The sequence below is a fragment of the Tiliqua scincoides genome, chromosome 1 (genome assembly GCF_035046505.1).
Source record: "Tiliqua scincoides isolate rTilSci1 chromosome 1, rTilSci1.hap2, whole genome shotgun sequence".
Classification (NCBI taxonomy): domain Eukaryota; kingdom Metazoa; phylum Chordata; class Lepidosauria; order Squamata; family Scincidae; genus Tiliqua; species Tiliqua scincoides.
In genome coordinates this window covers 81,127,632-81,140,150 of record NC_089821.1, presented here as the reverse complement: position 1 = coordinate 81,140,150, position 12,519 = coordinate 81,127,632, and the positions used below count along the sequence as shown (strand labels likewise).

Sequence of the window (12,519 nt, the reverse complement as noted above, 5' to 3'; positions counted from 1 at the left end):
TCATGTGCCAAGAGAACTTCTTTCACCCCCAAGAACGATCTCAGAGTTTTAATTACTACTCCATCTCAGATTTGCTTCTCATATTAGAATTTCAAGACACAGAAACAGTCCAGCAAACCTTTGTGGTGCCTATAAATTGTGTGTGTGTGGGGGGGGGGGAGCAGAGGCTCAGTGACAGAGAACCTGCTCTGCACAAAGGTTTTTAAGAATCTTACCACCACCTTCATGATTGTAGGTACACATTTGTAGGATAGTTACAGCTGGCACTTCTAGGAACATTGCCATAGGGAAACACCTTGTGCTGCATCTCAATTCTAGAAATTTAGCAGGTAATTTGTACAGAATGTATAAGAAGTTCTGGCTATCAGCAACATATCAACAGGAGCAACCAAGAGGCATTTGCAAAACCATTGTATTGGAATTTAGCCATCAGCTAAATGAATATGGAACCAACATGAGAATGCAACTCAATGTTTATGCACAAGGACAACAGCAGGGAGGAGAGCAGGGAAAAAACAAAAGGATAAGCTGCAGAGTTATTGTCCCAACTAGGAGCTCTCTCTCTCTCTCTGCAAGATCCACACTTACCAGTTTGCTTTTGACCAGTTTTTCTATTGCACTGACAAGATCCGCAGCAGTCGGGACATCAGAGGTGCTCTGTCGAGCAGCTAGCAAAGAGGAGGACTGCAAGACACCAGTTTGCAAAGGAACAGCAGGTTAGCAGGGATGAGAAGGAAGTAGGAAAGCCGATATACTAGCAGTTTGAGACCACATATTGGGGCACAAGCAGGAACACATATGATAGGTACATGGAAAGTTGAAAAGGAAAGGTCATGAAATGCAGCATTCAGCAGCAGACTGCAAAGCAGAGAGCCAGCTCTAGAACGGCAGCTGGAACACATACCTGCAGTTTTTGACTAATTTTTCTCAAGGACATAAAGAACCAAGGAGGAATTATGAAAGCATATTTCAAACAGTATGATTCTTAAAATACATCTTGAGTTCTCAGAATCATTGCACTAGGTCAAGAACTACCAATAAAAGAGAAGTCTAGTTCAAATCATCTTCAGGGGCTCTCATATCTTCTGACAACACACTAGATAGAGGAAGCCTTGCCATCTCTTGCTAGCCTCACTCCTAAACATTTAAGGTCACAGCATACTAGTCATACTAGTGAGCAGCCTAGCCTAGTACTCTGTCTCCAAAAGCCACAGACCCAACTCACCCCCCAAATACTGCTAAATGCCCAGGACATCCCCGTCCTGACAGTCACTTTAAAGGTGGCAACAGGCAGGACTAATGTTCAAAGACATAAATGGAAAGAGGGACAGAAGTATCTGTTATACACCTCTCTAGAATACCAAAACTGCTGAAGGGAGAATCTCCAGAGAGAGTTTAGAGCCCTTCCATGTCAAGCTTCAAACTCTGCATGCCCCCTTAAGATACCACAAGCATGTTGTGATGCCTGTACAGCTTATCCCACTCCATGTCAAACACAACAGAAAAGCAACATTCAAAGCAGCAATGAGTAATCCAATTCATAACATGGCTTTAAAGTCTTGATCTGATAAGTTCACATTCCGCTTCATCTGTGTTCTAGTGTCAGATAATTAAAATACATGGTTGCAGGGTTTGCAAATCTCTCCCTCAGTCATGATGACTAGATTTTTTTTTTAAAGCCACAGAATTTGCACTGGAAGACCATTTAGATCTCTCTCTGTTTGCCTCACCTCCCCCCTCCCTTTGGACAAATCAGAAGTGGGATGAGACGCATTCCACCAATTTTTCAGCAGGATCAGAGGTTATTTGATGATAGGACAAAATGGTGGTATGTGAAGGATTGTATGATTGTATGTATGATTCATTCTCACTCCTTGGAAAGACCCAAAGTTCACCAGGAATACAATTGCTAATGAAAAGCAAAGATGCAGCCAAAGAAGAGAACCTAGTCAGAAAGCCCTGGCTCCAAACTGGCATGGCTAACCTCAAAGGAAACCTCTCCTTTGACAGTCCTTCATCCTTACTGTTCTAGGTCCATGCCAAAAAAGCCCTTTTGCTCCATGTGAAATGACACCAAATGGGTAGATGAAAAGTAGCCCAGAGACTGCAGACTACTTGGATATTGCTCCCAGTACCGCAAAAGGTCAGGCAGAGCTTAAACACTAATAAAGGATTTATTTAAAACAAAGTTTACTCATCCCATCAGGTGTAGGCTGGTAGCAGAGGGGAGAAAGTTTAAGCAATTAACTGCCAAGAAAAATAGAGAAATGAGTAAGTGTGGCTGAATTGGACCCCGAGAAGTGACAGCAAAGATTAGGCACGTGGCCATCTCAATAAGAAGACCATTGTAGAAGAGTCAGCCAGCACTGGCAGGTGAAAGCTGGTTAAGAACTGCTGCTGAGTGATGCATCATCCTAGTCACTTCATCCCCAAGAACACTTATTTCTAGACATTTTTTGGCAGTCTCTTCTGATAGTTTCTCTCTCACTTTGGACTAATCAACAACTCAAATTAAGTCAGCAAGGTCAGATACACGAAGTCAGATACACGAAGAGCTGCCTTCCCAAGGTTAGTCTCTTAGCAGTCTTTAATAAAAATGGAGAATATATATATACACAAATGACACAAATGCTTAAGACTGCTCCACCAGCCATTTCTCTTCTAAAAATACACAGCAGGCAATCAGATCATAACCTTTACTAAAGCTAAGTCGGCACAAGGTGCCAATGACCAAAGGAGGCCATTTAATAAGCGACAGGAAAAACCAAACTACAGTCCTCCTATTGTATATTGAGCCAAGTAGCTCTTCTTCAGGGGATGAGACTCTGACTTAGGAATGGAACTGCAGAACAAAATGGTTGTTTTGGCCCCTGAAGGACAGCTACCTGGCTTAAAGTGCACTCACATTGCAACTGATTTTGCTTTAAAATGGTCTCCCTAACCCAACAGAAGGTTTCGGGTTTTTTTTGGCTTGTGGGACTGCTCCCTTGTTTTTGCCTAAAGCTAAAAAAGGTCAGTGTTCACCAAGGATGCCTGAAAACCTACATGTTTCAAACTCTATACTGGGGTCAAACATGGTGTGATGCTCAGGACATACATGCTCGCAGAAAGTTTTTTTTTAACCCACAGTTGTTTGGGTGTGAAATTGCTGTCCTAGTCAGAAGTTAGCATGAAGAGGGTACTCCCTGCCCTACCAACAGGCCATTTTTCTAATCAAAATCTACTTCCAAAATTGGTTTTAGGTTTGTTTTCTGCCACACAAGAGGGGGGGGGGGAAAGGACAATTTTGATAATTAAAAACAGCCTGCAGAAAAAGAGATAAGTGTTCCCTGCTGTCCTGCACAAAATGCCAGAGCAGACTGCAGCTTCTTGCTGCTTTTATTGGGAGGGACAGAAACCCATACACATTACATTGACAATTGATCATGTGTAGCTTTACCCCAAAGCTCATGCCAGTTATTCTTCAACTCTTCTAGGACCTGCAGATGCACCCCACAAGGAACAAGGTACAGGTCCAGCCTATTTATATGCGGATTTTTTATATACGGATTTGACTCAACACGAATGGCCCCTGCAAATGAGAAGGAATGTGCTGATCCCTGGAGAAGGGGAAAAATGCACCCCTTTAAAATCACAGTTTAAAAAACTGAACATTCCCTTAACAATAGCCTCGTTAATGGGAGAGAGAGGGCAGCTGTCTGAAAGTCCATCAATCCTTCTCTCTCTAGGCAACCCCTCCCTTCCCCCTGAGCACCTGAAAAAAAAGGTGATAATTTTGCATTCGTGAAGGGAGGGGCTGAGTGAAGCTCCTTTCTAAGCTCTTAGAGGATGACTAATTGATGGATTGTCTTCTTAATGACTCTTATCTTACATCACAAAGGTCAGCAAGGCTGTTCTTAAATCACCAGAACAAAGAAACTTTGTTTTGGGGGGGAAAGGAGGTCTGGTCTAGAGGGTAGAGCCTCCGTTTGCCTGAAGATAGCATTGCCTGAAGCACTGCCTGAAGATAGCATTGAAGGTTGCCAGTTCGGAGGCCACCGGCACCATGAATGGCAAGACCTTGAAGCAGCTGACAAGCCGAGCCGAGTTATTCCACCTGCTCTCTGGTGTGAGCAAAAAAGCGTCTTGGCCACCCTTCAAGTGAGAGATGAAGGAGCTGCTTGTCAGCCTGCGTGGGAGGAAACTGGAGGCCAGAATGTGATACCAGATCAGAAAAGATCTGAAATGTTGTGCGGTTCTTGAAAGATAGAACCTTTCTTGAATTGTAAAAATCCCTACGGAGATTTAGAACAGCCTGCCTATGTAAACCGCCTTGAATTAAAGTCTGAGGAGAAATATGACAACCAAGAAAGGCGGTATATAAATACCTGTATTATTATTTTAAAAACTGATTTGCAATAGTGTGTTTTTTGCCATCCAAGTGAGTGCTTGGAATGGAACCCACAGGAATAATGAGGCTCAACATGTATTTTTTTTTTTTTTTTTTTTTGGCTGCTCAAGCCAATCCAGAAGAGCGGATCAGCAAGCATTCCCAGAGAAAAGTGCAACTACTGCAAAGCGCTGCTCCAAGAAGTGTGTGACTAGAAGGGTACAGGGGCCAATCAGGACGAAACTGAACAGAAAGCCTGTCCATGTCCCTGCCAGGCTGCCATATGCAGAGTTAGGGGGACAAGGGAGGCTCTGGCAATTCCATGGGTCCTGTAATTTTCTCCATCCTCCAATAATGGAGACACCACTGAGGCACAATAAAAAAAGCTCACCTAAGGCAAGCAGCCAAGGACTGAATCCTATAAATCCGGTTTTCTACTATGAGAGAGCTTTGAGCATCAAGTTGCTGAGAATCACTTGGATGCAGTTTATGCATTCAGGTGAGTATTCTCTTTTAGTAAGACAAGATATGTGTGTGAGAGAGAAAGCACTAGCTACGATACTGTAGCAGGGCACAATAAGAGATCCTGTTCAGATTTAGTTTACCTTAAGTCTCCTTGGCTGGAGAATGTGGTCTTTTTTCAAAAGGGGCCAAACTTCCACAGAAGAGATGTCTCCTACAATTTAATGTGCAACACTGGCTTATTTCGTAAATAGATCCCTTTGCGGGACTAATACCCTGCTATCCGAGTAAAGGGGCACCTTTAAGTGGCTTTTATTGTGATGTTTAGTTACTGTCTATAGTAAATGTCTATTCACCCCAGCACAGCATCTTTTTCCCAGGACTATTTGCTGGTGTCTCCTTATATCTTTAAAAAGAAAAAAAAAAATTATAAAGTCTGTAAGCCCTTGTGGGATAGGAAACCATTTTGTCATATTTTTCTGCATAAGCTGCCTTTATGAACTTTCTTGTACAAAAGTGGAATATTTTTGATGAATTGGTAAGCAATTTGTGCATGAGGATCCTGCATAGCTTCGACAGTTTTGCATGATACCAAACCGATCCTTATCTCTTACAGGAAATGTCTCACATATTCACACGTTACAAGCAACTGCTCCACGGTTATTTGTATGTATGAAGCTAGTGCTGGCTGAGCTTCAAGAGAAGGTAAATTCTGTATTACAATGCAAACGGTGTCTCCTATCTGCACTGCATGCATGTGTGTACATCAACTGCCATTTTAATACAGAACACCCCACATTAAAGAGCCAATAGGATTGGGCTTACAGCATGACTTGTATGCTGAATCCTATGACAGAGTTTAAAGGACTATAAAAATAGTTTCAAAGTGTACCAGTATTGTCCTGTTTCATATTTCTGTAGGAGGGGAAAACAAAGATTCTGCTTGCTTATATCAGCAGGGAAATAATTTATGAGGCTGAAACTTATGACCAACCAAATATGACATCGGTCATACTAAAAAGATTCCTAGAAACAAGGTCATGGAAGGCAAAAACATTCAGTAGACTACCAATGGATGCAGAAAGTTTCTCTAGACTCCAGCACAACCTGTGGCAGGCCAATTAAATGTTATTGCCCAATTCATGTTGGCTCACTGTTTTCCCTGCAACACAGATGAATACTGGACTAATAATACATGGTCATTGCTCCACAAGTAGTATTAGCAATGACAAAGGAACTTCCCTGAAAGTCCACCACCAGTGATTTTCCCTGTACTGCAGATGAATTTTGGGTACGTTTCAGTGTGCACATGCAGTGAAGGGCCAAGACGACTGACAAGTGCTCTATGCAAGATGAAAAAATGTCCTACATATACAGGGTTAGGTTGATTGGTTGGTTATGTAAATTGACCTGAAGAGTATTTTAAAGTTTGAAGACCCCTATTTTATAGCAAAAGTTATGAAACAGAAAACCAATGAAGAAAATGCAAGCTATAGAAGTATGTAGGCAGAGTCACAAATATCCTGACTAAAGGAAAACATCAGCTAAAGTGGTTTGCTTAACCCTACTGAACTGGGTACATAGCGAGGATAACTAAACACCAATGCAAAATACAGTAGGCTACTGGGACTGTGCGACTCCTTCAGTCCTAGGAGAACTTTTCAAAGCATCATTGGGGGGGGGGAGATTAAAAAGAGTTCAGAGCCCTACCATCTCATCTTGCGTGGGGTCATTATCAAAAATCTTCATAGGAGGGGGGAGTGGTGTATGAGATTCTTCATCAGGTTCATCTTCGCCCCAACCCTTCTTGCTCTTCTGAAAGCAATAGAATTTATATTAAAAAGGAGGAAGATAGTATTAAAGTTATTGAGCCCTTTCCAGGTATCTTTGTGATATTGGTAGTTTATGATCAGACCAAATCAAAATATGGGGGGAAAGGCCAGAGGAGAAAAGAGAAAGGGGGGAACAGGAGAGAGAGCCAGCTACTGCATTGTAATCTGTTATAAGGCAAATAATTTTTAGATAGTCCAACTTCTAGGAGTTGGGAGCAGGTAAACACAGACTTGCATATAAAATGTGCAATAAAAACACACATAAATAAGAACATCGCCTTTATCAGTTTCCTTTAAAGACCAAAAAAAGGCTCCATAAATACAGTATTGATTGCTTCAGTATTTAGGAATTGCCATTATGGTACTTAAGACAGAGGACTATTTTGTCCCCACCAGTCCATCACAGAAGCAGATCAGGAATGACAAAGAATTCCATTTTTTAAAAAGTTTGCTAGTGGGCTAATACTGCAACATACTAGGCCCTTAGCTACATTTATTTCTAAAATTGCTGTATCATTTGCTCTGCTACACCAGCACCTAAAACTGTGTACAAAGGATAAATATAGTTATCCAGCTAAGTCATACCACTATCGCAATCTAAAATGCTATCAGCATTGATTAAGATAGTCTTTAAAAACACCCATATCAGCAACACAAAAAAGGCACCACATCTATGTAGATCTCATGGTACAGGGGCTAGGAAAACACACATGCAGGCAGAACATAAACATGCTAGAAAGAAGTTCTTGCTGAAGATGCATGTCTAATGCTCTCTCCTGCAACATGGATGGAAGACAATGGACCTGCCCACATCTAGGGAATAAGCAGGAACTAATATGATCTGGAGAAGCAAGAACCAGAAAGACAAAAGTAACTAGCCTACATGGATGGCTGCCAGTTTAATGTGTATGGTTTTAAATATGCCACCTTAACACATACTCCAAATCAAAATTCACAATAAGGGTTGTACAGAACAAACCAGCCTGTTTCCATACCTCATCCGCACTATCCCCCTGAGGTGTGGTCTCATCTCCTGGCTTGGGGGATCCCAGGTCAAAGCTCTTCCGTCCTTCGCGCACTTTCTTCTGCTTTTTGATATTACTGTCTGCCTTCCCACTGTTCAGTCGGCGTACAGGACTTGTTAACCATTTTTTCAGTGTGTTGGTTGAGCGTTTTGGACCGGGTGAACTTTGGATGGAATTGAGGGATGACTGGGGCTGCAAATTGGCCACCGATTCAGACTTCCCTCCATTTTCATTGGAGGTCGAGTAGGAATCTGCCAGAACAAAAGAATGAAGATGCTGAGTCCCAGCTTAAGTTAGGCCAATTGTTTTGGTATTTCCCACCACAGAGTAACATTTATGTTAAGCGTCCACTAAACAGACTCAGCTTGTTCCCCATTCTAAGTGAACTCTAGTTCTCTCATGCTTTCTCCTTGGACCATTCTAGTCATCTCTTCTGGTAGAAAACCACTCTGGCAGGTTTGGCTCTGGAGACCCTTGTATCAGTAGACATCTACAGACACTTTCCAGCTCCACAGTGCTATTACTTGTCCTGCTAAGAGGGGAAAGAGTTCCATAATGACAGGTGGATATCTATATGTACACTTGCCAACCAGAGCATGTTTTTCCTGGTCAAGTTAGTGAGCCTTAGTCACAGCTCCCCAGAGCTGCCTCATCTTTAAAAAGAGCTGGCATGAACTACTCGCTGCCAAGTTATTTTCATTCTGTTCCTGCACACTAGGCAGCATTAAACTGGCAAGAGATAAGCAAACGGTTCTACTTTGTTATCTTATATATGATAGGCTTCGGACATTTTCCATTCACAGAAACCACGTGATTTGAGGCATGGAAGAGGGAGGAGGAGGAGAACCCAAGCCATTATCAGAATGCCATGTGTCAGCAAATCCCAAGGTCTGAGACTAGCTAATCTACGAAGGCAGAGAGATATGCAGGATACAAATTCACCCATGCTCACTACAGAATGAAGAACCTTTTGTACCCTATGGCTCAGCAAAACTTTGTACTTCGGAGCAGATCCAGCTATCCACTGTTAAAGCACTTGTCTCTGATCAGCTGGTTACACCAGCAGTTGCTGAATTAGTTTATAAAAATACCAATGCATTCATGAAGGTTTGGATTCCTGAGAGGTGCCATGTTGACACACTGTATAATTAAGCCTTGTTTATGAGTGCAAGAGGTCCAGTAGAAACCATTTCATCCTTGAAAGCTGAACAAACATTCTGACAGGTGCCCAAACCCTTTGAAAAAAAAAGTTAGCAGCCCACTTTTACATAGTATTATTTCATGACTTTATTCTTTAGATTTAGAACACTATAAAATACACCACAGTACCATAGCATGTGGTATACAGTTGGTCCACATCTCACACAAGGATTACATTCTGAGGTTGGTGTGTAAAACCAGAACTGTGTGGAGTCAAAACTACCTTAAATCCAAAAAATACATACTGGCTCTTTAAGAACCAAAATCACAGTAGGAGAGAGACACAGTAACAGCAGCTTCATTCTCCTTTTTCAGACTTGCTCTGTCTGGGACATTTACTGAGTCAGGGACACAGCAGGTAAAAGTGCCTGTACTATTTAAACTGCTTTTCCTTTCTTCTCTTTGACTGTGTACACTTGAATTTGCTCAAGCAGGCAATTTGATCCAACAATCTTAGCTACATATTAGTGGATGGAAATAAGTTACAAACCAACCTCTATTTTATTATATAAATAAAGGCAAGGATCTAAGTTTAGATACTAAACTCAGTGCAGCTTATGAAGCTTTAGTGGAAGCAAGCAAGTTTGAGTCTGCCCTCTTAATCTCCCACATAATTTTTTTCCTTTAAGACTGCAAGTCCCTTGGGATAGGACTACTACTATGCAAGGGAAAAAATACTTTAAGTAGAGTTTGGCACCTTCTGATGGGGAAGGGAAATGCAGAATAAAAATCTTTTAAATAAAATAAAGAAAATGGTTTAAGAATCCCAAATATGGAAAGCGCACTCTGGGTATGCTAACATGTTCTGTATCAGCCAACAATAAATATGAGAAAAATTGAGATACAAGGTTCAGGTTTTTTTAAAAAAAGAGAAACAATTGAATATTCACTGCTTTTATGCTATCATTTACAAATAGATTATGCTCTACATAACAAAACTTTTAAATTGGTTACAGAATTCAAGTATTACAAGGTATTCTGGGAACCCAGAGTAAGAGCAGTGGACAACTGCTTGGTAATCCACAAGTGCTAGAAAGAACAGCAGCTAATCCTGTAGTACTACTTTAAAATGGTCTTCCTTACCTCCACATGATTGGCTCAACTCAAATGTACAGAGAGATTATACAAAAGGCAGCTGTATCTTTAGAACTGCTGAAATACCTGAAGACTCAGTCTAAAAATCAAGGCCTGGTTTTTACAGGACATAAACTATAATTTAAAAATGTATATCCTGCCATTCCCATGCTGAAGCAGATCCCCATGGCGGTTATTATGACATGAAACAAGTCTAACATTGGAAACTAAAATGTTTGCAACTGCTATGCAAAATTTTTTCTAATTATGAAGGTCAAATATTCAGCTGAACATACGGCGGACCTGCTTTATCCACAGGTCCAGCATCCACGGATTTCACTATCCCTGGATACAGAAATCTGCTTTTAAAAGTGTTCTAAGAAGCCAAAGTCAGAAAATAGCTTTTCCTACTATAGCGCTGCAAAACCACTCTGTTTGCAGGGCAGTCAATGGTGCTCCGAAAGCCACTTCTGGGTTGTGCTGGGGCAAGCCAGGGCAATAAGAAGGGGTTGCATGAACCAGAAGTGGCTTCTGGACCACCACTGAATGTTCTGCAAATGGCACGGTTTTACAACACTACGGTAGAAAAGGCTATTTTCTGTCTTTGACTTTTTGGAACACTTAAAAGCAGACCCCTATATCCATAGATCTCTGTATCACCAGGGGGGCCAGAACTGAACCAACACAAATACAGAGCGCCGATTGTACATCTAATTAGTTTCCAGCATGTCCCATACAATAGGGTTGAACTGTGGCCTTTAATTAAAGCCAAAATTGTCAGATTTCATTTAGCAAAAGCCTGGAAGTAATACAACTGTTTAAGACCACCACATCCACACAAAATTATGGAGAAACCAAAAGACAAGGACAAGAGGCCAAAATAGCAATCCATGTATGTTTTTAGAAAAAAATGCAAGAGTAGACTTGGAGCAGAAAAAGTTTTTAGGGAGCCATTTTCTCCAGTACTACCAAGTTAGCTGGCACACTAATGAATAGTATAGCACTGTACCAGGTTTTTAAAAAAAAAACAAAAAAAAAACACTCCAGTTTTCCCCTCTTGGATATAGTGGTCCAATTGATATTTTGCAGATAAAGAAGATGATCATTGTTCTCATTTTCCATACCTACAAGAAGCTTCTTCCTAAAAATTAAAGGAATGGCAGTTGAACTCTTTATAGAGTTCCAATCTTCAGACCCCTACAGAACTATACTTCCTAGACTTTCACTGATGTGGATGTAGATAGAGGGGAAATAAACTATAGTAGCCTTCAGATCAGTGCTGCTAGACTGATGCTCTTCTAAAAAGTGTGCTAGAGTTCCATGGTTTCACCTTACAGAATCATGCAACACCACACCCAACAGTGTCATAGTTTCTAATTAAAGAGGCCTACTCAAAGATTAGTGACTATTTCTGCCAAGTGGAGCATCCATTAGATAAGCAACTGACATATTATATAGCATGCAACTGAGAGGGTGTGGAATAGGTGACTCCTTATGGAACACTGCATTCTTGCCTCTAAATTGAAAGTTAACCTAGCCTGTTCATTGAGCTACCCCCTAAACTCAGAATCATGTATAGCTCTGTTTTTGTATACTGCACAAGAGTGCACAAAACTCCACCATGCTTACCAAATACCTCTGAAGCAAGATGTTTGCTATGGGCCCAGGTGTGAATAGGATAAATTATTTGCCGAGATTTTTAAGAGAATCTCCAAGAGGTGTCAAGCTTGGAAGAACTTCAGCTAAAATTAGAAGCCTCACCCCAAATCAGACACTCCAACACATGAAGTTTTTGCTGTCTTGGACACACACCAATTAACAGGTTTGGGAAAAATATATGTTTTCAGAAATAGACCACCTGCCTCCAATCTGTTTTGTATGCAAAAATATCTCTCCCTCACATGCCACAATTTCATTCCTGTGAATATGAACAGACTTCCAGAAAACAAGTGATGAAAGAGCAACCATTGACTGAGAAAGTTAAAATGATGGTACTATAACAGGCCCATCCATGCAAGAAACAAACAAAAGTCAAAGCCAAAGATTATTCCTCATACAGATGAGAGTTCATATTAATTTCACAAGATTGTGTGGGAACACATGAATGTACAAAATGTCTGCATTCACTTGACATTGCTATAAATTCCAGATGACTTGAATGTAACTGAAAGAATATGATGTTTGAGGGCAAAGCAGGTAGAAGTGAATACAGTACCAATAACATGATTTGTTATCTTCATGATCACTGATATTATCTTTATTGCGACATGTATTGACAACCACAAGCACAATTCGTACATGTGACCTATCAATAGTAACCACATGTTGGAGTGGGGTTGAAAAAAAGAGTATGTTTATCTAGGGCAGGGGTGCTCACACTTTTTTGGCTCGAGAGTTACTTTGAAACCCAGCAAGGTCTGGAGATCTACCAGAGTTTTTTTTTACAATGTTCGCGCCATCATAACATATAACACTTATGTGTACAATGTATGTTGGTGTACCTTGAGCCCCACTGAGTATAACAGGACTTACTCCTGAGTAGACATGCCTAGGATTA

General features: G+C 41.0%; 1 protein-coding gene across 4 annotated transcripts in view; it reads right to left on the bottom strand.

The window, feature by feature from the left end:
- LOC136636632 (kalirin-like) overlaps positions 1-12,519 on the bottom strand; it is a 91,884-nt gene that overhangs the window by 55,843 nt on the left and 23,522 nt on the right. The window contains exons 2-4 of one of the 4 annotated variants that reach the window (XM_066611817.1): positions 7,659-7,939; positions 6,542-6,646; positions 589-684 (exon numbers count right to left, since the gene is read on the bottom strand). In XM_066611817.1, coding sequence (XP_066467914.1) covers positions 589-684; positions 6,542-6,646; positions 7,659-7,939 — 482 coding nt within the window. The remainder of the gene's footprint in view (positions 1-588; positions 685-6,541; positions 6,647-7,658; positions 7,940-12,519) is intronic. The other 3 variants (XM_066611814.1, XM_066611815.1, XM_066611816.1) reach the window with 3 other exon arrangements.